Source organism: Diaphorina citri, unplaced genomic scaffold, assembly GCF_000475195.1.
Source record: "Diaphorina citri unplaced genomic scaffold, Diaci psyllid genome assembly version 1.1 scaffold41, whole genome shotgun sequence".
Taxonomy (NCBI): Eukaryota; Metazoa; Arthropoda; class Insecta; order Hemiptera; family Psyllidae; genus Diaphorina; species Diaphorina citri.
In genome coordinates, this window is record NW_007377478.1 from 32,447 (window position 1) to 60,198 (window position 27,752).

The following is a 27,752-nucleotide window of genomic DNA, read 5'->3' on the forward strand; positions in this document are numbered from 1 at the left end:
AGCTAAAATAATTATCAGGCGGACACACAAAATTCAACTCGTTAAGTCAAAATGGAGAACTTGCAAATGGGTAAAAATTATCAATAAATGGTCGATTCCTATGTAAAAAGTTGTGAAAAATCTAAATCTGAGGTCAAAACTCCGAAAAAATAACTGTAAAAGGTCGAAAATTTAATTTTAATTTTCCGTTCTAATGAAAGAGTTCAAAGATGAGTGACGTCAGACTTCAGGCAGTTGTCTTTTTTGTCCGTTAGATAGCGTTTCTAATGAAAGAGTTCAAAGATGTGTGACGTCAGACTTCAGGCAGTTGTCTTTTTTGTCCGCTAGGTAGCGCCAGTACCTATGCAAGCACGCTTGCGGAGGAGCAGAAAGAAATGCGCAGAAACGTATGCGCACAAACACATGAATGTGTTGTCTGCGAGGGAGCTTTGCTCGGGACATTGGATGTGACGTCATCGTGTACGGGAGCGTATGCCGTGATGTCAAAATTCAAGTTTTACCGGTATTTTTTAAATTGATTTATCTCGGGATCTAAAAGTCGTAGAAGAAATCGAACCTCTAAATAAATAGTAAGAATGAAATTCATCTCCCGAGAGAAACTGGGTAAATTAAATTCCAAAGCACACGATAACCACCTACGTACGAGTAGGTATGTAGATAGAATATTAGTAATGTTTTTATAAGACGCAGAGAGGTAAACAAAAGGTCAAAATTCAAGTTTTACCGGTATTTTTTAAATCGATTTATCTCGGGATCTAAAAGTCGTAGAAGAAATCGAACCTCTAAATAAATATAGTAAGAATGAAATTCATCTCCCGAGAGAAACTGGGTAAATTAAATTCCAAAACACACGATAACCACCTACGTAGGTATGTAGATAGAATATTAATAATGTTTTTATAAGACGCAGAGAGGTAAACAAAAACGCTGAAGATCAGCAAAAAATGATAGAAACTATCTGAGACGTATATCTATGTAGCTACTTAGGTAGGTATCTACTAAAACTAAAGGAAGCGGTAAAAGTTTATGCAAGCGATCCTCGTTTATTGGAATTTTATCTTGCGAGCTTTTCTGGATTCCCCCCATACCCTAACACACCTACCTATTTTTAGAAACAATTTCAAATTTTAAACATAAAATAAAGAAACGGCAGGGGAAAGACGGTACCGGTGAAACTAGGGCATTCAGGTAGCAATGACGTCATAGAATTGGATCGATAGCATTTTATGAATGGAGCAGCCATACCCTCCACACCCAGCCCCGGGCGAAAATTTCTCCGTATTATCTACCCTTATATGTGAAGCTTTTCCAATCGGGCACAGTGCCAAAAGATTTTTTCCCCGACCAGTCCATAGGGACGGAATGGCGAAACTTATGAATGGAGACCAGCGCTCTCGCTTCCCATCAATGTATATTATTCTATCTACGATCTACATACCTACATATAGGTTTAGGGTATATTATTCTACATAACCAACATAGTGTACAGTATTTTATAGCTATACAATGTTTAGTATACATAATATATTGGGAGAGAGGAAAAAAAAATGACTGCATTCTCTTCTACCAAGTCTTCTCTAGGAGTTTCAGCATGAATGGGTTGCATTGTCCCGACCTCTGCACTTTGTGCTGCTCTATATTCCGGGAATGTCGATGGTGAACATTTTATGCTAAACGCCCGCACTGGGAACCCCGGGAATTGTCCGGGTTTGATGCTCGAAGCTCAGATGCATTCTTGTAGCCTAGGCCCTAGGCCTGAATGTAAGGGAGGTATTTGTGCATTATAATATCACAGCCTAGGCCTTAATATAAGGGAGGTATTTGTGCATTGTAATATCACAGGCATTTGGAGTGTACTGTAGAAGTTTCTGAGAATTTATATATTTAATACAATATACTTACAGGACTTAAATGAAACTTTACACAAATAAAGAGCATCAAGCGCTTTTGAAAGTTGTAAATGCTGTCATAATAAAAAAAAATGCTCTCAACCAACGCTTTTCTCTCGAGTTGAAACAGAAATCTCTTCTTGATCGCCTCTAAAGTTGTAAAGTTTAGTCATCTGATGCTGGTCTCAAACCCTGAGAGATCATCCCTTTTCGGATTTTCACTTTGGAAATTTTTACTTTTTCTTAAAACAGCATTAGATACTTGGATTATAGCAGATCTTCTACCATGAAACATGAATGTTTACCATCTTATGAAGTTCAGTTATATTACTATTGATAGGTTATTATTTATCACTGATAAACAATTACCAAAAAAAAGTAAAGTGGGAAGGTAAAAAACTATAGTACCTATTTATGTACTTTTACTTACCTACACATTCTTGAAAAACCTCTCTTCCATATTATCTAATCAAACAAAACAAAATATTACCTACCTATCAACAAACTTACTTCACTTTTCATAAATCCTTAACTGTAATTTTGTACTGCGATTCCATAGTAATAAAAATAATATTATTCTGTACATAAACAATAAAACAACGTAGATAACAAAAGAAAAGAAATTAAATTAAACTAATAGATAAATACAATATTGAAGAAGGTAAATCAAAAATCTAGAGTAAAATACTCTTATTCCATTGTTTTTTTCTTCGAATATTATCAATAAGAGGTATATAGGTTATTATTAAAAAATAAATTAACATCAAAGTCTTTACAAGAGTTTTTATGTATCACAATAAATTAACAAAAATAGGTATGTATTCTTAAATAGTTATCTCCTAAAAAACAAAGACAAAAAAATGGACAAAATGAAGGAAAAATTGAATACCTAGGAATTTTAGGTTGCGTTTGATTTGATGGCTTAGGATTTCCTGAGAGCCCCGAGCTCCTTCGTCAGTTCATCTTCTGTCGAAATGAAGGATCTCTTCTTCTTCTCAATGTCTACGCCTCCATGCTGAAACAATACAGAAATCAGCAAAAAATGTTAAATACAAAATTGGTATGAACGCCTAAAAAGCCAAGTAGGTATGCAATGAGATACACAATCAATGTTTTTTTTATTTATTTATGGTATAAATTAAAAATAAAATCATAAAATCTGATGATTTGCCAATTACCAGCCTTGAAAGCTGTAGAAGGGAACCCAGAAAAACATTTTTCTCAATTTTCAATACATTTTTGAGATTCTATTTTCAGATTTTTACTTTCCTTATCCTATAGGAAGGAAAGTAATGTAATCGGGTCAAATTTTCGATGGTCAGATTTTAGTGCCAAAACACGTTTTGAGGTCCCTAGAGCCTAAATCCAAAGTTTCAGCCATTGGTCCGTGTGTGTGTCTCTGTGTCTGTCTGTCTGTAAACAAAATATCTCAAAAACGGTAAGAGCTAGAGAGTTGAAATTTGGTATGTTAGGTATGTAGATGTCAAATGTGACAAGGATGCAACACGAAACTTTTGGTTAAGACCGGTGCAAAAGAGTGTTAAATGTGAATGTACTTTTTCTGTGGGGGGGGGGGGGGGCGGGGGGATAAAATCTGGTCACCCAATGTACACATCCAGTTTACGCCGAAATTTACGACCCCAAGCAAACGTTTTCGGCAAAACAATCAAATATTGAGAGCGATGTGACCGAAAAGTTACCGAGCTCATTTCATATTCACCAAAATGGGTTAGGTGGGTAGGTGAGTGGGTAGATGGGTAAGTGGGTGGTTAGTAGGTGGGTACTTAGGTTAGGAATAATTGAGGAAAAAAGTTTGGCATCCCTCCCGAGTTCCAGGGTCACAACAGGAACGATTTCAGTCGGGAAATTAATACATGCATAGAGGTTATAAATAAAATTTATGGAGGTTTAAAGAGGGCGGAATAAATTTAAGAGGTTATGAAAGAAATTCATAGAGGTTTACAATAGAGTTAATGGATGAGATTTATAGAGGTTCAAAGAGGAAATTTATAGAGGTTATGATTTTTTTTTTTATTTATTTATTTTTTTATAGAGGTTGGGATGTAAACGTACTAGGATTAGAGGCTGACTTGGATTAAACGATTTAAATCATTGCTCTAAATTAATATATAGGTACCTTATTAGGTACCTACTCTTTTTATTGAGTTCAGCAGTTTAATTACAGATAGTAAGTACCTAGGTAGGTAGCTTTTGAAAATTGATTGACAAGATGGAAAACCACGTCAACAGATAAAATTAAAGACGATAACAGATAATTAAATACCTACTCCTCTCCCTAATCAAAATCTACGTCCCTGGATTTTTTTTAATAGAGGTTGGGATGTAAAAGTACTAGGATTAGAGGCTGACTTGGATTAAACGATTTAAATCATTGCTCTAAATTAATAGGTACCTCATTAGGTACCTACTCTTTTTATTGAGTTCAGCAGTTTAATTACAGATAGTAAGTAGGTACCTAGGTAGGTAGCTTTTGAAAATTGATTGACAAGATGGAAAACCACGTCAACAGATAAAATTAAAGACGTGCTTTTCTTTTCCTAGCAGCACCTTCAGCTCAGTAGTAAACTTCAACAGAACCCCTGGAGTACCCATTTAGACTAGTCAAACTCAACAATGATTTCCCCATTGTGATTTCTCAAGAGGTGACATTCAGGAAAAGTGAATCTGCAAAGGTCAAAGTTCAAATCTGCGTCCCGGGGTAGCTTCTGACAAATCTAATTGTTGCTCCTTCTTCAGAATATCTATCTCTGCGCTCAAAATCTACGTCCCTGGAAAAAAGGACAAGGGGACTTGATTAGATTTTCAGTTTTTCACTCCGAAAAGCAAAGTGCTTCATTATTATCATTATGATACTGCAAAGGTCAAAGTTCAAATCTGCGTCCCGGGGTAGCTTCTGACAAATCTAATTGTTGCTCCTTCTTCAGAATATCTATCTCTGCGTCATGATTGTTGGAAATCGAATCCTCTTATAATTTGAATTTTAGCGCCTATAAACTTTGTGGATATAAAACTGTCTGTGGCAAAATACTGTATTGTGATTGGTTGAAATCCTGAATTCTTATTGGCTAAAGATTATGACGTATTTTCTCTTGAGCGCGCTGTTCTGTAGTTGTGAGCGTCTTTGTCCGGAAAATTGATAGAAATGAGTAGTTTTTCCGATGGTTTTCCTTTGTAATTTGTACATCCTCAGTTACCTACTAGGAAATAAAGTCTGTAAAGTTGTAAATATGAAAGTCCTGGCTTTTCTTTTCCTAGCAGCACCTTCAGCTCAGTAGTAAACTTCAACAGAACCCCTGGAGTACCCATTTAGACTAGTCAAACTCAACAATGATTTCCCCATTGTGATTTCTCAAGAGGTGACATTCAGGAAAAGTGAATAAAGATGTAAATTTGAAGGTCGATCTATTAGAATGTGTTTGAGAAATTGAATGCAAAATTGAAGGTCGTTCTTTTCATACGTAACTTATTTCTTTCACAAGAAAAAATCTGCCAAAAGTGAACTTTTCTTTTTCGATAATACAAGTTGAACTCAAAAAGTGCTGTGTAACATAAAAGTGAATAAAGATGTAAATTTGAAGGTCGATCTATTAGAATGTGTTTGAGAAATTGAATGCAAAATTGAAGGTCGTTCTTTTCATGCGTATCTTATTTCTTTCACAAGAAAAATTCTGCCAAAAGTGAACTTCTCTTTTTCAATAATACAAGTTGAACTCGAAAAGTGCAGTGTAACATTAACAGTCGAAGATTATGTGAAATTATTTCTGTGGGGACTTTGCAACAACGCAACGGAGCCATGATGGGGGCTTTTTAGTACAGGACGAGGGGTCAAGTTGAGAGTTTTGTTAGTAATAGCTATTTTGACAAATTTTTGCAATCTTGGAATTTTGATAGGTTGAAGAAAAATTGCTGAGTAGTCTTTAGAACCCATGCCTCTTTTTTTCGGCATACAATTATGAACAAAGTGAAAACAAACCATAATGTAAACTATTTAGATAATTGGATACGAAGAGGTTTGGTTTCGGACCACAGAGAACAATAGAAATGACAGCAAACTCTCCTGCATAAGGAGTAAGAATAACTAAAAATTTCACGATTCTAAGCAATGTACAGACAAATCTACAATTTTATTTATATAGATATAAGGTTGTGGTTTATGTACTGGATTATGCTAGGGCTGTGCAAAATGATGTGGTAACTGGTAACTTAAACGAGAAAGAAATTTAACAAAATCTAAATAACAACATAAAAAGCTATCACTTCAATATCAAAGTGTACAAACTCTGCGTGATCTATGGCTATTCTGATACAATCTTCACTGGGATCAATGCCTGTCGTTTCAGCACCTGCTTTGGCCAGCCCCTGCAAAACGTGGAAATTTATGTTGGCGAAATGATTTGATCAGCTACCTAGCCTAGTTAGCTTGGCGCGCCTGCCTTGTAAGTGCTTGGATTTGTACACTAAGCAGCCAGGCCATCTTGAAAAAAAAAATAGTGTCTCATTGCCGTTTTATTTCGTAGCAATGAAACAACTACTACAATAGACTCCTGTGGTCTGTGTCGTAGCATGCCCATCTTGTCTTACCTCACTCAACATGCCTCCTCCACAACCGGCGTCCAAGATTCGAATACCTTCCAGGGGAAATTTCTTGTGCGGTGCAAATTCGGAAATTATTTTCGCATCCAGCAGGCTATTTTGTAGGAAGGGAATTCTGAAAAAAAAAAAAAGCCGGTGGGCATTGGACAAAAATACCTAAGAAGGTATATGAAAAAAATAATAATTATCTAATATTTGAGTTGGGATATTCAGGTCAAATTTGAACTTGGAAATGGAAAAAAAAAGAAGATAAAAGTGAGTTAGTTAAGAGTGCCTCAGGCCCTCAGGCAAAAACATTTACACATTATACTTATTTTAAGCAAAAAAATAGGCAAGTTCTTTTACCGGAGATTGTTGAGATCCAGTAAAGGATAGTTCCAACTTTTTTCACTCCACCAGTCATCCGCATACTGTCCGAAATCCTCAATCACCTCTTCTGGTGTGTCCTTCATTTTGGATTCGGCCTCCTCAGTGGATCCTCAATAGGAATTAGATCCTCACAGTAAATCTGACTATTCAAATTCGTCTCTTCCGAAGGGGACAGGAACTAACTAGATTGAATAGTCCACTGAAAAATAAATAGGTAGGTAGTACCCAGATGAAAATGGCAATTTTTTTATTATTTAATATTTTACTAGTAAAATAGGAATAGTAAACTGAAAATAAATAGGTAAATATTTTTAAATACAATATAGGCACAGAGAGACGTATCCAATGGAGATGATTCAATAAACATTTAAACGATTCCTATCGAATCTAATTTTACAACTGATTATTGCCTAGGTGTTAGGTGCAATGTGGAAATTCTGCCAGTGTCCTTGGAGTAGCTATATCACCCTCATTTGAGTTGTTGGACTTGGTGTTTTGCATTATTATGTACTTATAAGAAATCCTGATAAACGAATATTTAAAGGAAACATAATTAGGTATGTATATCATATTATAATTAGATTAATACCTTATATTTTTTTAATACCTATCTACCTACATAATTATACTAAATGAAAAATAGATTAACTATTTACCTACCATTTATAAAATAATAAAATTATATAAAATAGGTACCTGAAATTTAAGAAATGAAGAAAAAAAGGGGCTCTACCTAAGTACCTACCAATCAGCTAAAATCTCCTAATTAGATAATTAATTAAAAACTAATTTTTGCTAGATTTAAAAGCCGCTAATCCGATCCAATAAAACTTATGTTCAACACACTTTTACTGAATGAAAGAAAAAAGGCGAGGTAGATATTGCAAAAGGAAAACTTGATCCCACCTGGATCTAACAATGTGAAGTTATTTGAATTGGATTGGTTGGCAACTTTTTTTCCAAGTTGGTGTTGTTGTTGTTGTTGTTGTTGTTGTTGTTGTTGTTGTTGTTGTTCTTTTATGTAACTTTATTTTATACAATATTTCTTTATTAAACTTCCCAAGTTAATCTCTTCAGTACTTTAGTTCGATCACACCTCTTTTAAGAACCACTCCTGGAAATTCCCTTGTACTCAACTACTCACCAAGACCATCACTGTTCAGAGCTAATTAAATGACAATGCGAATTTACCAAACGATCTTCACAAGGTTGAAACTGCATTTAATTGTTTGAATCCAAGCATCGGTGATTATGACATAGGGCATTCATTATGACATAGGTCATTCATTATGACATAGGGCATTCATTATGACATAGGTCATTCATTATGACATAGGTCATTCATTATGACGTAGGATGACAATGCGAATTTACCAAACGATCTTCACAAGGTTGAAACTGCATTTAATTGTTTGAATCCAAGCATCGGTGATTATGACATAGGACATTCATTATGACATAGGTCATTCATTATGACATAGGTCATAATTTATTATGATATAGAATTATTATAGACCATTATGACATGGGTCATTCATTATGACATAGGTCATAATTATGATATAGAATTATAGACCATTATGACATGGGTCATAATTATGACATTGTGCACACAAGGGATCAAAACCGGACCTCCCAATTGCTTGGTCAGAACGCAGTTCTGTGCGATGGAGGAGAGTTCTGTACCGCGATGGTAACATTCAAAATCCACCGTGTTAACCACTTCAATTAATTCAATTAATGGTGTATTCAATTTGCTACCGCCGCCGGGTCTTTTTTTATTGTCTCCAGTTGAGTGATTCACAAAAAAAGTAATGACATAAAAAATAATGATAAAAAAAAGGGAACCAACTCAACTAACCATAACCACTGCAGACTGATCGCGATATTCGTGACTTACCTAGACTGATTGAAAGGTAGTTAAATAAAACCAAATGTATTAATAAGTAGGTAGCTAGGTAGGTACCTAATGTATTATACCATGTACCTTTAATCAGGAAGTACAAGTTAGTATCGTATGCATAATGAATTATAAATGAGGAGATATTATTGACAGATGAATACCTACTTATGGAAAAACTTGCTCAATTAGTGGGGTGATCTGAGGAGGTTTCATAAGCTTGTCCTTGATACTCTTCTTTCAATTGTCTTTCAAGTTAGGCCAGTCACTTACTATGTTATCAGGTAGTCTACCTGATAGTGTTGTGTGTACCTGTGGTAGTGAGTTCTGGGGCTGGCTTTAATTTTCTGCTCAACTTTTTATTTTGGTCGCTGATTTATCAATGAGGTTTTTGGTCACAATGTCGTAGGTCAGAGGACCTACAGGTATGCACAGATAGTCGATAATGCAATAGGCAGTGACAACGAATGAGAAAGACTGCAAATGGGAGTTCAGTTGTTTAGTAGGCAGGTATGATAAAATTATTGTACCTTCAAACCTTGTTAAATTTTGTTCTTCTTGATCGTAAATAGAATTCAGCAAAATATTGCCATCTCTTGTGAGAAATTCAGCTAGGTATTATAGGTATAGCTTTTTTGTATGAAGCATGGCTGGTCGCGTCTCGATATTCCTGCGAACCGCGAGACCAAACAGACAATAATAAAGCTAGGTAGCTTTTCTTCTTCTTCTTCTTCTTCTTCTTCTTCTTCTTCTTCTTCTTCCTCTTCTTCTTCTTTTTGACTTCTTGGAAAAAAACCCCCTAGGAGTGAAAGCGTGTTTTCTGGGCGGCACTATACTGTCGCAGACATGGCGCTGTCTTAATGAATGGATAGAGGATAGAAATCCAGTCGTAACTGAATTTATCTCGAAACTGTGCAAGCTTCGTCTACCAAAACCTTGTCTGCTAGCATGTTTTCCTTGTAGCTGAGAATTATATTTGGGATTTTTTTTTAGCTCAATCCCCTGGATCAGCATTCCTAACGAAAGTCAAAACTTTGGGTCGGAGTTATGTTTGACAGAGGGAACTGTAACTTTCAAGGTCTTATGGTCCCGGGAGCGAAGAAAGAAGTAAGGCAGGATATACGAGAGAGACAACCATTCCAAGAACGAACCTTATCTCTTTAAGATAACATCTGCCCCGCGACTTAGCCCTTTCAAGGGAGACGAGCTACCCTCCAAAACAACTAGGCTAATGGCTTTCGGAGTTATGTTTGACAGAGGGAACTGTAACTTTCAAGGTCTTATGGTCCCGGGAGCGAAGAAAGAAGTAAGGCAGGATATACGAGAAAGACAACTGTTCTAAGAACGAACCTTATCTCTTTAAGATAACATCTGCCCCGCGACTTAGCCCTTTCAAGGGAGACGAGCTACCCTCCAAACCAACTAGGCTAATGGCTATATTTAGGACTAGCTGAATTCCGTCGCTTCGCTCCGGAATCCCGCTAGTTCATCCCGAGGCATGGCCAATCTTGTAGAAAAGGCATGGCCGAACTTGTGGAAAATAATAAAAAATACGGTCGCGCTGCGCGCTCCCTATTAGCTGCATAGTTATCAAACTAAAAACATAAACGAAACTCATACTATTTTATTATTTAATATTTTACTAGTAAAATAGGAATAGTAAACTGAAAATAAATAGGTAAATATTTTTAAATACAATATAAGACGAGACGTATCCAATGGAGATGATTCAATAAACATTTAAACGATTCCTATCGAATCTAATTTTACAACTGATTATTGCCTATGTGATTAGGTGTTAGATGCAATGTGGAAATTCTGCCAGTGACCTTGGAGTAGGTATATCACCCACATGTGAGTTGTTGGACTCGGTGTTTTGCAAAGAAATCCTGATAATATTTAAAGGAAACATAATTAGGTATGTATATCATATTATAATTAGATTAATAGGTACCTTATATTTTTTTTAATACCTATCACCTACATAATTATACTAAATGAAAAATAGATTAACTATTTACCTACTATTTGTAAAATAATAAAATTATATAAAATAATAATAGGTACCTGAAATTTAAGAAATGAAGAAAAAAAGTGGCTCTACCTAAGTACCTACCAATCAGCTAAAATCTCCTAATTAGATTATTTTTTTCAACTTTTTATTTTGGTCGCTGATTTATCAATGAGGTTTTTGGTCACAATGTCGTAGGTCAGAGGACCTACAGGTATGGACAGATAGCCGATAATGCAATAGGCAGTGACAACAAATGAGAAAGACTGCAAATGGGAGTTCAGTTGTTTAGTAGGCACTGTAGGCAGGTATGATAAAATTATTGTACCTTCAAACCTTGTTAAATTTTGTTTTGTTCTTCTTGATCGTAATTAGAATTCAGCAAAATATTGCCGTCTCTTGTGAGAAATTCAGCTAGGTATTACCTATAGGTATAGCTTTTTTGTATGAAGCATGGCTGGTCGCGTCTCGATATTCCTGCGAACCGCGAGACCAAACAGATAATAATAAAGCTAGGTAGCTTTTCTTCTTCTTCTTCTTGACTTTTTGGACAAAAAAACCCCTAGGAGTGAAAGCGTGTTTTCTGGGCGGCACTATACTGTCGCAGACATGGCGCTGTCTTAATGAATGGATAGAGGATAGAAATCCAGTCGAAACTGAATTTATCTCGAAACTGTGCAAGCTTTGTCTACCAAAACCTTGTCTGGTAGCATGTTTTCCTTGTAGCTGAGAATTATATTTGGGATTTTTTTTTTAGCTAAAACCCCTTTAAGGATCAGCATTCCTAACGAAAGTCACAACTTTGGGTCGGAGTTATGTTTGACAGAGGGAACTGTAACTTCCAAGGTCTTATGGTCCCGGGAGCGAAGAAAGAAGTAAGGCAGGATATACGAGAAAGACAACCGTTCCAAGAACGAACCTTATCTCTTTAAGATAACATCTGCCCCGCGACTTAGCCCTTTCAAGGGAGACGGGCTACCCTCCAAACCAACTAGGCTAATGGCTATATTTAGACTAGCTGAATTCCGTCGCTTCGCTCCGGAATCCCGCTAGTTCATCCCGAGGCATGGCCGAACTTGTAGAAAATAATAAAAAATACGGTCGCGCTGCGCGCTCCCTATTAGCTGCATAGTTATCAAACTAAAATACTAAAAACATAAACGAAACTCAAAAGGTTGGTCGAGACAGGGTTGCCAGATGAAGTTATTAAAAAAGCCCCAATTTGCTCTTAAAAAATCCCTATTTTCAAAAAAAAAATCCCCATTTTTTCCATTGTCAATATTATATGTTATAGGACTTATAGGGTTCAGCCCAGGGGTGCCAAATAACATTTTATATTCAAAAAGTGCTACTTTTGGGAGTCGAACCTGCTAGGTATGGAAAATTAGGCTAAACAAATCAAAAGGCGCCCTGAGCTCTTACCTACTGCCTGACTATACGAGTACATAGTGACTTCTGACATATTCTTACCTATAAGTAGGTACATTTCAAGAACACCTAGCAGCCGTATTAAGTTAATCCTCATATAATATTTCGTCCACAAACTTACGTCTGTTTAGCCCCTCATAACAAATACGATAAAGGAAATGATTCTATTCTATTCTGGGACTGGTTGCTCCTCTCCCGAGAGAGTATGCAATTAACACTGCGACCTCTGTAGATCTATTGTGACCAGTATTTTTTTCTGGTTGCTCCTCTCCCGAGAGAGTATGCAATTAACACTGCGACCTCTGTAGATCTATTGTGACCAGTATTTTTTCCCCTGCCTGAGCGGCTATCCCCCGGCCTTGATGGAAGCTAGAAATACCCTCACCGGTATATATCAACCTCTCCAGTTTCTCTAAAATTCACCTGCAGCACCTCTAAAGAGTCCGCACACTCAGGTTTATTCCAGAGAAAAGCTGTGAGTCCATATACTATCCCATTAAGAGAATACTACGAGGTGCCATCAAGTTCAGAGAGCTAGCTCAAGGCCCCCGAATCGTAGGGGTCTGATGAGGGATATTCAGGTACATAATTATGTTATTGTACCCTACTTCCTGAGACGGACTTGACCGTAGTCCCATTCAGGTACCCTGAAGAGCCACTGTTACTGTCTGTGGCTTATAGGTATAGAAAATTAGGCTAAACAAATCAAAAGGCGCCCTGAGCTCTTACCTACTGCCTGACTATACGAGTACATAGTGACTTCTGATATACTCTTACCTATAACCATATAAGTAGGTACATTTCAAGAACACCTAGCAGCCGTATTAAGTTAATCCTCATATAATATTTTGTCCACAAACTTACGTCTGTTTAGCCTCTCATAACAAATACGATAAAGGAAATGATTCTATTCTATTCTATTATGGGACTGGTTGCTCCTCTCCCGAGAGAGTATGCAATTAACACTGCGACCTCTGTAGATCTATTGTGACCAGTATTTTTTCCCCTGCCTGAGCGGCTATCCCCCGGCCTTGATGGAAGCTAGAAATACCCTCACCGGTATATATCAACCTCTCCAGTTTCTCTAAAATTCACCTGCAGCACCTCTAAAGAGTCCGCACACTCAGGTTTATTCCAGAGAAAAGCTGTGAGTCCATATACTATCCCATTAAGAGGATACCACGAGGTGCCATCAAGGTCAGAGAGCTAGCTCAGGTCCCCCGAACTGAAGGGGTCTAATGAGGGGTTTGATAGGTCTCCTATCCTAGGGCCTTGATGTAACCTAGAAGTACCCTCACTGGTATATATCACCCTCTTCAGTTTCTCTAAAATTCACCTGTAGCACCTCTAAAGAGTCAGCACACTCAGGTTTATTCCAGAGAAAAGCTGTGAGTCCATATACTATCACATAAAGAGGATACCACGAGGTGCCATCAAGGTCAGAGAGCTAGCTCAAGGCCCCCGAATCGTAGGGGTCTGATGAGGGATATTCAGGTACATAATTATGTCATTGTACCCTACTTCCTGAGACGGACTTGACCGTAGTCCCATTCAGGTACCCTCAAGAGCCACTGTTACTGTCTGTGGCTTGACAGGGCTGGTTTTGTCTCAGTTTTACGTCCTCCAGCGAGACGAAAGAAAAGGATAATAAAGGTTCTTTTTTTTTTAATTCAAAAACTTAGCTAACCTTGAACTCATGAGGTATCTAGCCGACCCTAGCGCGAGATTAAAAGAGAGGAAAAATATTATGTTAATTCCATTACAATTTTTTTCCTTTTCAAGTAAAAAAGAGTGGAAGAAAGCAGTTGAGAGATCAAATTTTTACGAACTTTGCTCCTTCCCTCCATCCTCCTTATTCTCCTTCTCCGTGTTCTTCCTTTCATCCTCTTTCTTAATATATTTAATCTCCGTAAAGAAATACTCGTATTTCTCACCCTCAAATCTTCCCCTACCTCCTACCCAATTTATAATCATTTTTTTACTTTCCTTATCCTATAGGAAGGAAAGTAATGTAGTCGGGTCAAATTTTCGATGGTCAGTTTTTAGTGCCAAACACGTTTTGAGGTCCCTAGAGCCTAAATGCAAAGTTTCAGCCATTGGTCCGTGTGTGTGTGTGTCTGTCTGTAAACGAAATATCTCGAGAACGGTAAGAGCTAGAGACTTGAAATTTGGTATGTAGCTGTCAAATGTGACAAGGATGCGACACGAAACTTTTGGTTAAGACCGGTGTAACGCTTGGCGGCATTTTACTGCTTTTTGGCGGTTTTCGGTGTAATTTAACAATATCTCGGGAACGGTATAAGCTAGAGACTTGAAATTTGGTATGTAGTTCACAAATGTGACAAGGATGAAACATAAAACGTTTGGTTAAAATAGGTGCTGCGGTTGGCGGTATTTTGACCGCTCTTTGGCGGGTTTCGACCGCTTTTTGGCGGTTTTCAGCTATATCGACTATAAACGGTTAGAAATATTGTAAATTTTACAACAGAACACCCAAATAAGCACCATTCAATAGGATAAGGAAAGACGTGTGATGTTCACACCAGATTTTTTAACAGTGGTATCGAATTATCCAGCAAGTTAGTTAAAAATAGAAAATTCAAAAATAAAATTAGGGCAACAATATTCTCCTTTAACAACGAAAAGACGAGATTTTTATGTAGTTCCGACTTTTTTCCTCTTCCTCTCCTCCCCCTCTTTCGCTCCTTTGCTTTCCAGGAAAATAGCTACATATTATTGTGTCCCTGACAAAGCTCTATTTTTAGACACTTCAAACACCAACACTTTCACTCCCATGGCCAAAGCATGCAATCAGCAGAAACCGCCGGAAAAAAACTCTCTTTGTACATTAACAGGGGGATATGTACTCTCTTTGTATATTAACAGGGGAAAAACACCTAGTACCGAGGGAATAAATAATATAAAAAAAATATGTACCTATTCATTAAAAAGAGGGACAAAAAACTAGAAACAGGTCGAACTACAGTCGATCGACATCCAATGAAACATGTCCAAAATATAAAGCATTTTCCAACCAATAATTTCCTTTACAATGAGGTACTCAAATATAGATTCAGACGCACCTTAAGATAATCAGCAGAAACCGCCAAAAAAAAAAAAAAAATATGTACGTACTCTCTTTGTATATTAACAGGGGAAAACACCTAGTACCGAGGGAATAAAAAATATTAAAAAATATGTATTCATTAAAAAGAGGGACAAAAAACTAGAAACAGGTCGAACTACAGTCGATCGACATCGAATGATCGAATGAAACATGTCCACAATATAAAGCATTTTCCAACCAATTCCTTTACAATGAGGTACTCAAATTTAGATTCAGACGCACCTTAAGACGAAGATGGCTTTCAAGTCAATAAACTCGGAAAAAGTGACCTAAACATATCAAGGGTAAAGGGAAGAGACTGAATCAAGGGTTGAGGGAAGCTGTATCAGACCCATACTACAAAGATTTCAAGTACGAAACCAGGTAACGAAGGCACAATCGACTAATGTTAAAACGACAAACGTGAAAATGTCTGAATCAAGGGTTGAGGGAATCTGTATCAGACCCATACTACAAAGATTTCAAGTACGAAACCAGGTAACGAAGGCACAATCGACTAACGTTAAAACGACAAACGTGAAAATGAACTACAGTCGATCGACATCCAATGAAACATGTCCAAAATATAAAGCATTTTCCAACCAATAATTTCCTTTACAATGAGGTACTCAAATTTAGATTCAGACGCACCCTAAGACGAAGTTGGCTTTCAAGTCAATAAACCCGGAAAAAGTGACCTAAACATATCAAGGGTAAAGGGAAGAGACTGAATCAAGGGTTGAGGGAAGCTGTATCAGACCCATACTACAAAGATTTCAGGTATGAAACCAGGTAACGAAGGCACAATCGACTAACGTTCAAACGACAAACGTGAAAATGTCCCCCACAGATCGAAAGGCCTTGAAAGCTGTAACGGCCACCTGAAAGTCTCGCGTGATGTCGACAAATTCTTGTTGATTACCGTATACCGTCCATTAAAAGGTTATTTTTAGGATGTCTTAATTGAAAAGTACCTCGTTCGTGTCGAATCGCGTGGAAAATTCGAATTTTCCCCGAACTCCAACCCCGTTTGTGCTGGGGATAAGTTTTCCGAGAAATTAGAACCGTCTAACAGTGGAGGCGTAGACTTTTACGTAGCGCGTAGTCGCCTGAAAATCCAAATCTATGGAAATGATAGAGGCCTCTCACACTCTAGACTAGAAGACTCAAGTCTCACGACCCCAGTGGGAGAAGTCTCAATCATTTTCATAGGTTCGGATTTTCAATCGACTATGCGCTACTGATGCTGGGGTTTATCATCTCAGGGTTGATATAAAACGAGTATTTCCCTATACCTACCTAAATTAATACCCAGCTCAACCTCGGATTGAACTCAATCCTGAGACAATTCAAGGCGCTAAATCTCGAAATAGAAGTCGCACGACTACACTTCCAATGTAATACGGGCCTTATTCTTCTCCCCCTCCTTCGTTTTTCGCCTTCGAGCAGAATTTCTTTCCGCTCCTTGAGCTTTTTGAATAAACGTATCTGCATACTCTGAGTTCCTACTTAAAGGAAAGCAGCTCGAGAAAGGAGGATAATTTATTTTATAATTTTATTATTAGATAAATATAATTTTATTTGTTGACATTGTTGGGTAGATAGGATAAGAATTAAGAGTAGATCTTCTAATGTCAGTCATACACAAAAAGTCCACTCCGAGACTTAAGGTGTGGGCTCAGACAGTCCTAAAGGATGGGTTATGTTTTTCTACGAATCAGACGTCGGTACCTACGAGTAATTTGAGATTTTCACCTTAAGAGACGGAAGGTTTTATGATTTTACGAATGCTTGAATCCAGGTCTAAGGGAAGAAAACTCCATTGACCCGATTCTCAACTACTCCTACGTCCCACTAAAATCGAAATGGACACTTCCCTCATTCCAAAGGGAGTCCCTACGGGAATTTCGTTCAACCGACCCAAAAAGTGTCTGTTTTCATCAAACGAATTCATTACTGTGTAGGTGTGTAGAGTGTACACTTGTACAGTAACTCAGCACTGGAAGAAAAGATTCCAGATCCTCAGGGAATTTATTATTCCGATGACGTAAGAAAATCCGGGCAAAAAAAAAAAACAGAAACCATAAAGAAGTGTTATAAAATGTGGGGGAAACTTTTGACAAGTATTTCAAGTGGCACCGGTGCCGGTGATACCGAAATAGAAGCTCCGTCTGTAGCAATGACGTCATAGAATTGGATCGATAGCATTTTATGAATGGAGCAGCCATACCCTCCACACCCAGCCCCGGGCGAAAATTTCTACGTATTATCTACCCTTATATGTGAAGCTTTTCCAATCGGGCACAGTGCCAAAAGATTTTTTCCCCGACTAGTCCATAGGGGCGGAATGGCGAAACTTATGAATGGAGACCAGCGCTCTCGCTTCCCATCAATGTATATTATTCTATCTACAATCTACATACATATAGGTATAGGGTATATTATTCTACATAACCAACATAGTGTACAGTATTTTATAGCTATACAACGTTTAGTATAGGTACACTGGTACAATTTCTCCGTATTATCTACCCTTATATGTGAAGCTTTTCCAATCGGGCACAGTGCCAAAAGATTTTTTCCCCGACCAGTCCATAGGGGCGGAATGGCGAAACTTATGAATGGAGACCAGCGCTCTCGCTTCCCATCAATGTATATTCTACAATCTACATACATATAGGTATAGGGTATATTATTCTACATAACCTAATAGTGTACAGTATTTTATAGCTATACAATGTTTAGTATACATTGGTATACATTCATACATACATACATGGTATACATACATACATTAGTATACATATACAATATACATATATACAGTTTAGTATATATTGGGAGAGAGGAAAAAAATTACTGCATTCTCTTCTACCAAGTCTTCTCTAGGAGTTTCAGCATGAATGGGTTGCATTGTTCCGACCTCTGCACTTTGTGCTGCTCTATATTCCGGGAATGTCGATGGTGAACATTTTATGCTAAACGCCCGCACTCGGAACCCCGGGAATTGTCAGGGTTTATCTCGAAGCTCAGATGCATTCTTGTAGCCTAGGCCCTAGGCCTGAATATAAGGGAGGTATTTGTGCATTGTAATATCACAGGCATTTGGAGTGTACTGTAGAAGTTTCTGAGAATTTATATATTTTTCTCTACTACCTACTTAGAGAATTTTTTCCTTCTTTTACATTGTTATTTTAAATTACTTTAAGTACCAACTGAATGGCCTTATAATTATTTTCTTTTTTTCGAACAAAATCAAAATATCTACCTATTCTCAAAGTTACAACGAAAATGTAGGCAAATATTGGGTACGGAGGGAAAAAAACTTTATCAAGAACAGAAAAGAAGGAGACGAAAAAGAAAGAATAGGTAGAAAGAATTACGTGGTAAGGAGAAATAGAAGAAGAGTGGAAAAAGAAAGAGGAAGAATGTGAGAGAGAGAGGAAAAAGAAATCACAAAAAAGGGGAAAGAATAAAGAAGGAAAATTAGGTAGGATTCAAAACAGGATGAGAGGAAGAGGAGAGCAAGACACGAAGGCAAGAGCTGGAAGGAGGAAAAGAATAGAGGGAAAGACAAATGAAAAAGAGGAATAGGAAATTGAATGTGGAATAGAACGATGTGAAAGAGGTAGTGAATAAGGCCAAAGATGAAGGAGAAGGAAGAAAAGAATTAGGAGAGTAGAAGACGAAGGTAGAAGCTTGTAGGAGGAAGGTAACGGGGCAGCTTCTGACAAATCTAATTGTTGCTCCTTCTTCAGAATATCTATCTCTGCGTCATGATTTCCCCATTGTGATTTCTCAAGAGATGACATTCAGGAAAAGTGAATAAAAAGATGTAAATTTGAAGGTCGATCTATTAGAATGTGTTTGAGAAATTGAATGCAAAATTGAAGGTATCTTTTCATACGTATCTTATTTCTTTCACAAGAAAAATTCTGCCAAAAGTGAACTTTTCTTTTTCGACAATACAAGTTGAACTCAAAAAGTGCTGTGTAATATTAACAGTCGAAGATTATGTGAAATTATTTCTATGGGGACTTTGCAACAAAGCAACGGGGCCATGATGGCGGCTTTTTAGTACAGGACGAGGGGTCAAGTTGAGAGTTTGTTAGTAAATGCTATTTTGACAAATTTTTGCAATCTTGAAATTTTGATGATTGAAGAAAAATTGCTGAGTAGTCTTTAGAACCCATGCCTTATTTTTCGGCATACAATTATGAACAAAGTGAAAACAAACCTTAATGTAAACTATTTAGAATATTTAGATAATTGGATACGAAGAGGTTTGGTTTCGGACCACAAAGAACAATAGAAATGACAGCAAACCCTCAGCATCCCTCGTTAAAGGTCACTTGTTACAAATGACTTTTTCTATACGACTTGTATACGTATACAATTTTGTAGCATAGATATCCAAATATTACGAGTATACTTGGATTAAAACAATTATGTGTAACATAATATTACAATAAACTTTATTCTATTCTATTCTATAACAATTATGTTGTGCTAGTTATTTAGTGAATTGTATTAGGAACTCAATCCTACACCCACAGACCCACAGAGGTTTGTAAGAAGGGAGAGTAGATAACGTAGAAGAGAGAGAGAGAGAGAGAGAGAGAGAAAGTAGAAGAGAGAAAGAAAAAAGGAGGAAAGGTGGGGAGCAGAGAGTAACTGGAAATGCCAGAGAAGAGAAGACGAAGAGGCAATGTGGGGGAAAAGTAGAGAGAGGGGAAGGGAAATGAACAGGCCAAGCAGGAGAGGGAAGATGAGAGATGCGGCAAAATGAAGAGGCCAAAGGAGAAAAGACAAAGAGAGCTAAGTAAGAAACGTAGGTAGGGGAAAGAAAATTTGAGAGAGGGGGAAGGAAAGTAAAGAGAGGGGAGGAAAAGTAAAGAGAGGGGAAGGAAAGTAAAGAGAGGGGGAGGAAAGTAAAGAGAAGGGAAGGAAAGTAAAGAGAGGGGAAGGAAAGTAAAAGAGAGGGGAAGGAAAGTAAAGAGAGGGGAAGGAAAGTAAAGAGAGGGGGAGGAAAGTAAAAGAGAGGGGAAGGAAAGTAAAGAGAGGGGAAGTAAAGTAAAGAGAGGGGAAGTAAAATAAAGAGAGGGGAAGTAAAGTGAAGAGAGGGGAAGTAAAGTAAAAAGAGGGGAAGTAAAGTAAAGAGAGGGGAAGTAAAGTAAATGGAGGGGAGGAAAAGTAAAGAGAGGGGAAGGAAAATAAAGAGAGTGGATGTAAAGTAAAGAGAGGGGAAAGGAGAGGGGGATAGGGGAGGGTGTTTAGCTATTCACCACAGGGTAATGACAATACCGGTGAACAATGTATTTGTTGGCAACAAGCTCGAGGGAAATTAAACTTTATGAGAAATGGAGCTAGCCAAAACGGGAGAGAGAGAGAGGGAGAGAGAGAGAAAGAGAAACAGATTCCTCCCACAACATTCCTGATCTCTTGACCTTTCTCATGTAGAGCATCTCTCATTCTCTCTCCCTGTCTCTTCAGTCTCTCCCTTTCTTTCTCTCTCATTTATGGGATGCACGAGACAAATCTTTATCAAGCAAGTCTTAATGAAGCCCCACTGTTACAATAACAATCTTGAGATTGTACCAATACCAAATGAAAAATACCGTGCAATGTCATCAAACGGAGGCTTAAAATGATTATTCTTCATCATCCCTGTAAGTACTTCTGTACTTTAAGGGACCATAACTTCTTCTTATTATGTAAGGTATTCTTGATTTAATTCATTTTTCATATGTCATTATTATTTTCAAGGCTAGAGGAGACATTTAAAATTTAAACTTAAGTCCTAAATAATAATAATTATAGCCTGCCCCATTTAAATGTCCTGTTGATTTTATGCCAATACCTGTGGCGAAATAGGACTTATTTAGGTATTTTCACTATTAGATTCAAATATTATGTAGGCCATCCAAAAATTATGTAGGTTATTGAATTGAATTTATCTCAAGATGAGTTCATTTCTTGTATTAGCCGGTAGGTATCTCAAAAACAAGATTCCCTTAGACCCGTAGGCAAGTAAACAATAGGTAGGTAAACTTGGAGATAGGACGTTTTTAAAGGAAAAAATACTGTTTTACTTCTTCTTCTTCTTCTCTTTTCATTTCTTTGATGAAAAAAATTTCAATTTTTCGTAAAAGACAGGAGGACTAATGAAGTTAACGAATTTCAACAAGATACACAAATTGGATCTCATGCAGATGCGACATTTCCCTCCTTTATCCGTCTCTCCCTTATTTGTCCCTCCTTTATCCGTCCCTTCTTATTCGTCTCTTCCTATCTAACTTGTTTACTTCCTCCTCTATACCTCATATTCTTTTTCACTTTTTCCTTTAGTGATGCCTTTCCTCTCTTCTTCTATTTCTTTTAAACTTCTTTTTCCTTTCTGATTCATCCCTTTTCTTCTTCATTTGTTCAATATCACAGATCTCCATGGGAAAAGCTAGTTTTCAGTATCATTGAGAAGCAAAATAGCCCTTCCATAAGTCATTCTGGTTTGTAAAATGACATAACGGGACGAAAGAGGAAGGAGAAGGAAGAAAAGGACTAATGAAGTTAACGAATTTCAACAAGATACACAAATTGGATCTCATGCAGATGCGACATTTCCCTCCTTTATCCGTCTCTCCCTTATTTGTCCCTCCTTTATCCGTCCCTTCTTATTCGTCTCTTCCTATCTAACTTGTTTACTTCCTCCTCTCTACCTCATATTCTTTTTCACTTTTTCCTTTAGTGATGCCTTTCCTCTCTTCTTCTATTTCTTTTATACTTCTTTTTCCTTTCTGATTCATCCCTTTTCTTCTTCATTTGTTCAATATCACTAATCCAGTCATATTCTTTTTCACTTTTTCCTTTAGTGATGCCTTTCCTCTCTTCTTCTATTTCTTTTATACTTCTTTTTCCTTTCTGATTCATCCTTTTTCTTCTTCATTTGTTCAATATCACTAATCCCTGGAAAATATCACCGTCACTGAAAACATCACCCAATCCCTTTGTTGTTCTAAAAGTGAACACTGAACACCTTCCGTAGGTGGACATAATAGGTAATTTAAAAAGTTTGTTTGTTTTGATTTTTATTTTTTCGTCAATGCGTTTTAACAACTACTTTCTAAATCCGGTTACAAAGATCGTTATTCCAACAAATAAACAGGAATAAATAGGATTTTCTCCTCCCAAAGCATGTTAAATGTTAAAGGTACATTTACTTCTCTGGGGGGGGGGATGAAATCTGGTCACCCAATGTACACATCCAGTTTACGCCGAAATTTACGACCCCAAGCAAACGTTTTCGGCAAAACAATCAAATATTGAGAGCGATGTGACCGAAAAGTTACCGAGCTCATTTCATATTCACCAAAATGGGTTAGGGGTGGGTAGGTGAATGGGTAGATGGGTAAGTGGGTGGTTGGTAGGTGGGTACTTAGGTTAGGAATAATTGAGGAAAAAAGTTTGGCATCCCTCCCGAGTTCCAGGGTCACAACAGGAACGATTTCAGTCGGGAAATTTATACATAAAATTTATGGAGGTTTATAGAGGGCGGAATAAATTAATAGAGGTTATGAAAGAAATTCATAGAGGTTTACAATAGAGTTAATGGATGAGATTTATAGAGGTTCAAAGAGGAAATATATAGAGGTTATGATTTTTTTTTTTTTTTTTTTTTTTTGAATTTTAGTAGGGTTAAAAAAAGAAATATAAAAGGTTTTGATTTTTTTTTTTTTTTTTTTTTTTTATAGAGGTTGGGATGTAAACGTATTACTAGGATTAGAGGCTGACTTGGATTAAACGATTTAAATCATTGCTCTAAATTAATAGGTACCTTATTAGGTACCTACTCTTTTTATTGAGTTCAGCAGTTTAATTACAGATAGTAAGTACCTAGGTACGTAGCTTTTGAAAATTGATTGACAAGATGGAAAACCACGTCAACAGATAAAATTAAAGACGATAACAGATAATTAAATACCTATACTCCTCTACCTAATCAAAATCTACGTCCCTGGGTTTTTAGACACTTCAAACACCAACACTTTCACTCCCATGGCCAAAGCATGCAATCAGCAGAAACCGCCGGAAAAAAACTCTCTTTGTATATTAACAGGGGGAAAAACACAAAGTACCGAGGGAATAAATATTAAAAAATAAAAAAGAGGGACAAAAAACTAGAAACAGGTCGAACTACAGTCGATCGACATCCAATGAAACATGTCCAAAATATAAAGCATTTTCCAACCAATAATTTCCTTTACAATGAGGTACTCAAATTTAGATTCAGACGCACCCTAAGACGAAGTTGGCTTTCAAGTCAATAAACCCGGAAAAAGTGACCTAAACATATCAAGGGTAAAGGGAAGAGACTGAATCAAGGGTTGAGGGAAGCTGTATCAGACCCATACTACAAAGATTTCAAGTACGAAACCAGGTAACGAAGGCACAATCGACTAATGTTAAAACGACAAACGTGAAAATGTCCCCCACAGACCGAAAGGCCTTGAAAGCTGTAACGGCCACCTGAAAGTCTCGCGTGATGTCGACAAATTCTTGTTGATTACCGTATACCGTCCATTAAAAGGTTATTTTTAGGATGTCTTAATTGAAAAGTACCTGGTTCGTGTCGAATCGCGTGGAAAATTCGAATTTTCCCCGAACTCCAACTCTATTTTTGTGCTGGGGATAAGTTTTCCAAGAAATTAGGAACGTCTAACAGTGGAGGCGTAGACTTTTACGTAGCGCGTACCAAGTCGCCTGAAAATCCAAATCTAAGGAAATGATAGAGGCCTCTCACACTCTAGACTAGAAGACTCAAGTCCCACGACCCCAGTGTGAGAAGTCACAATCATTTTCATAGGTTCGGATTTTCAATCGACTACTAATGCTGGGGTTTACCATCTCGGGATTGATATAAAACGAGTGTTTCCCTATACCTAAATTAATACCCAGGTCAACCTCGGATTGAACTCAATTACGAGACAATCCACGGTGGTAAAACTCAACCCAAAATTGCGCGACTACACTTCCAATGTGATACGGGCCTTATTCTTCTCCCTCTCCTTCGTTTTTCGCCTTCGAGCAGAATTTTTTTCCGCTCCTTGAGCTTTTTGAATAAACGTATCTATCTGCATACTCTGAGTACCTACTTAAAGGAAAGCAGCTCGAGAAAGGAGGATAATTTATTTTATAATAATTTTATTATTATATAAGTATAAATATTGAAAGTTTTTTTTTATGAACTGTATGTAGGATTGTAACAGTTATTATTATTGTTATTTTTTTTAATATTTATCCTTTAAATCACTACATGAGTTATACAACGAAACCAGACCAAATCACTAAGCAGCCCAAGACAGGTGTTTCGTCCTTATTTGGACTCATCAGTTGGACATAGCTGGGGATTGAACCCGAGACCCTTGGATTAGGAAACAGAGACCTTTACAAGCAAGCCACCATGACTTGGTGATGTGATATGGTTTCGTTGTAGTTTTATTTGTTGGTATTGTTGGGTAGATAGGATAAGAATTAAGAGTAGATCTTTTAATGTCAGTTATACACAAAAAGTCCACTCCGAGACTTAGGTGTCGGCTTCGACAGCCCTAAAGGATGGGTTATGTTTTTCTACGAATCTGACGTCGGTACCTAATTTGAGATTTTCACCTTAAGAGACGGAAGGTTTTATAATTTTACGAATGCTTGAATCCAGGTTGAAGGGAAGAAAACTCCATTGACCCCATTCTCAACTACTCAGACTACTCCTACGTCCCACTAAAATAATCAAATCTCCTTACCTGATGGAACTTGTCCTCCTCATTCAGCATCTCCTTGATAGTCTCGTACACATCCCGCCGGGGATGCGCCTTGTCAGTCCGGTTACTACTACTAGAAGTCTTGTCCTCTCCCGCCGACGTCTCTTCGCCGGACAGAACCGCCCGCACGGTTGTGGCGATCGGCTGAGGCGCCTCGTTAGGATCTTTGGCGGGGGGGACGTTATTGCTCGCTTGTGCCTCGACCGAAGACGCGACTGATTGTGCCTCGACGGAAGACACGACTGAAGATATAGACGACATGACTGAAGAAATTGACGGTGAGGGCGCTCGCTTGTACAGACTCGAGATCCAACTGCGGTCGTTCTGCTTCCACAGGGGCTTGTCGTTGATTTGCACGTTCTCGTCCATGTTGTCTTTGCTGACCAGGTCTTTGATGCTTTTGCCTGCAAACATGACGGGATGACGTCGGTGGAAATGAAATTTTTTGTTGGAATTTATTTTCAGGAATCTTTTCAAGATTTATTTTCAAATTTGAAAATTTAAATTGCTCCTGAAAATCAGGTTTAAAAGCTACCCTCCTCCATATTCCCTTTCACAGGGCAACCTCTTAACCTAGTAATATAATATGTAGGTAGTACCTAGAATTTACATGAAACCATACATCTTATTGACCAGAACGAATTTTCGCCATAAAAATAATTCGTTTTCCACTCGACTTACTAGACAAACATTTCGCATTAAATTTCCAGAAAACAAAAACAATAATGTATCTATCTAAAAAAACAAAAGCATAAGTATCTATTTGTACTGATATAAGATATGTCGTATAGTTTAATACCCAAGTCTGTGAACATTAGAAGTGACCCAGTTAAGCGTACCTAGCGTTGTAACAAAACTGCAAGTTAGATACGAGAGTTTAACCTACATATTGATGGAGATAAATTATTGTCAAATAAAATAGATAGGTGCAGTAGATGCTGTACGTTATTTGTGAGTATATTTATTATAAGTGTACCCAGCCCATGGACGGAGACTTGAGTAAATAATAAGAGGTGACGTGACGGACTTTTTATTTGTGTCAAGCATAAATGCTCGTCACAAAAGTCGCGTTGTTCCCAGCGTCCCTGCGAATAAACTAGGATTTCGATTCTGATGGCGCGCCATCGTGGATTTCCTATGGTTTAGTATAGGTTTAGTTCCTATACGTATCTTATTTCTTTCACAAGAAAAATTCTGCCAAAAGTGAACTTTTCTTTTTCGATAATACATGTTGAACTCGAAAAGTGCAGTGTAACATTAACAGTCGAAGATTATGTGAAATTATTTCTGTGGGGACATTACAACAACGCAACGGGGCCATGATGGGGGCTTTCTAGTACAGGACGAGGGGTCAAGTTGAGAGTTTGTCACGGGGTCGAGTCCGTCAAGGTGTGTTCAGGTTTTCCAACCAAGTTTCTCGCCTGGTCATTGAAAGTATTCAATATACTTTCCCCTTTGACCGGGAAAATATAAATGTCCCAGGGTGACATACAGCGTAAGTCCTTAATCATGCATTGTGAGGCAGCTCCAAACACCCAAAAAAATAGCTATTTTGACGAATTTTTGCAATCTTGAAATTTTGATAGATTGAAAAAAAAAACTGCTGAGTAGTCTTTAGAACCCATGCCTTTTTTTTCGGCATACAATTATGAACAAAGTGAAAACAAGCCTTAATGTAAACTATTTAGATAATTGGATACGAAGAGGTTTGGTTTCGGACCACAGAGAACAATAGAAATGACAGCAAACTCTCAGCATCGCACGGGTAACATTTCTTACCTAGACTGGAAGGACTGTATTCATCATCCATATCATCCTGCACATTGCTGCTAGCTCCTGCCGATCCCAGGGGATAATTGGAGATGATATCCTGGAGGTTGCTCCTCTGACTCTCCAACTCTTTCACCTCCACATCTCCCCCGTCCTTCACCTTGTTCTTGTCCCGGTTATCAAACGGATTGTAGCATCCCTCGTTAAAGGTCACTTGTTACAAATGACTTTTTTCTATACGACTTGTATACGTATACAATTTTGTAACATAGATATCGAAATATTACGAGTATACTTGGATTATAACAATTATGTGTAACATACTATTACATTAAACTTTATTCTATTCTATTCTATTCTATTCTATTCTATTACAATTATGTGCTAGTTATTTAGTGAATTGTAGGAACTCAATCCTACACCCACAGACCCACAGAGGTTTGTAAGAAGGTAGAGTAGAGAATGTAGAAGAGAGAGAGAGAGAGAGAGAGAGAGAGAGAGAGAGAGAGAGGGGGGGAGGTAGGAAAAGACGTAGGTAATGTTCGCAAATCCACAAACCCATTATATTGAGGACAAAATTCCAAACCTCATCTGGGATTGAACCCACAATCTTCTGTTTACCAGCCCGGTTAGGTTAAGCACTACACCACCAAGGAAGGTACATACATTTCAAGTAATGTACCTACCTATTACCTAAATGAAATCATGTAAAGTATGTCAACATCCAATTTAATGAGCGTGTAACAGTAATTATACTACGCTCGCTGTCCTGACACAAACATGAACTTCCAGGAATCTGTACCTTCTATTACATTCAGGTATTTCCCGGAAAACAGTGAAACTGCTAAGTATA

General features: G+C 37.5%; 1 protein-coding gene across 1 annotated transcript in view; it reads right to left on the reverse strand.

Annotated features, from left to right (window-relative positions):
* Window positions 1–1,890: 1,890 nt before the first annotated feature.
* LOC103513684 overlaps window positions 1,891–27,752 on the reverse strand; it is a 29,611-nt gene continuing 3,749 nt past the window's right edge. Inside the window, exons 2-4 of the mRNA XM_008478536.3 lie at window positions 26,909–27,098; window positions 25,112–25,533; window positions 1,891–2,904 (exon numbers count right to left, since the gene is read on the reverse strand). Of these exons, the coding sequence (XP_008476758.1) occupies window positions 2,812–2,904; window positions 25,112–25,533; window positions 26,909–27,098 (705 nt within the window). The 3' untranslated portion in view covers window positions 1,891–2,811. The remainder of the gene's footprint in view (window positions 2,905–25,111; window positions 25,534–26,908; window positions 27,099–27,752) is intronic.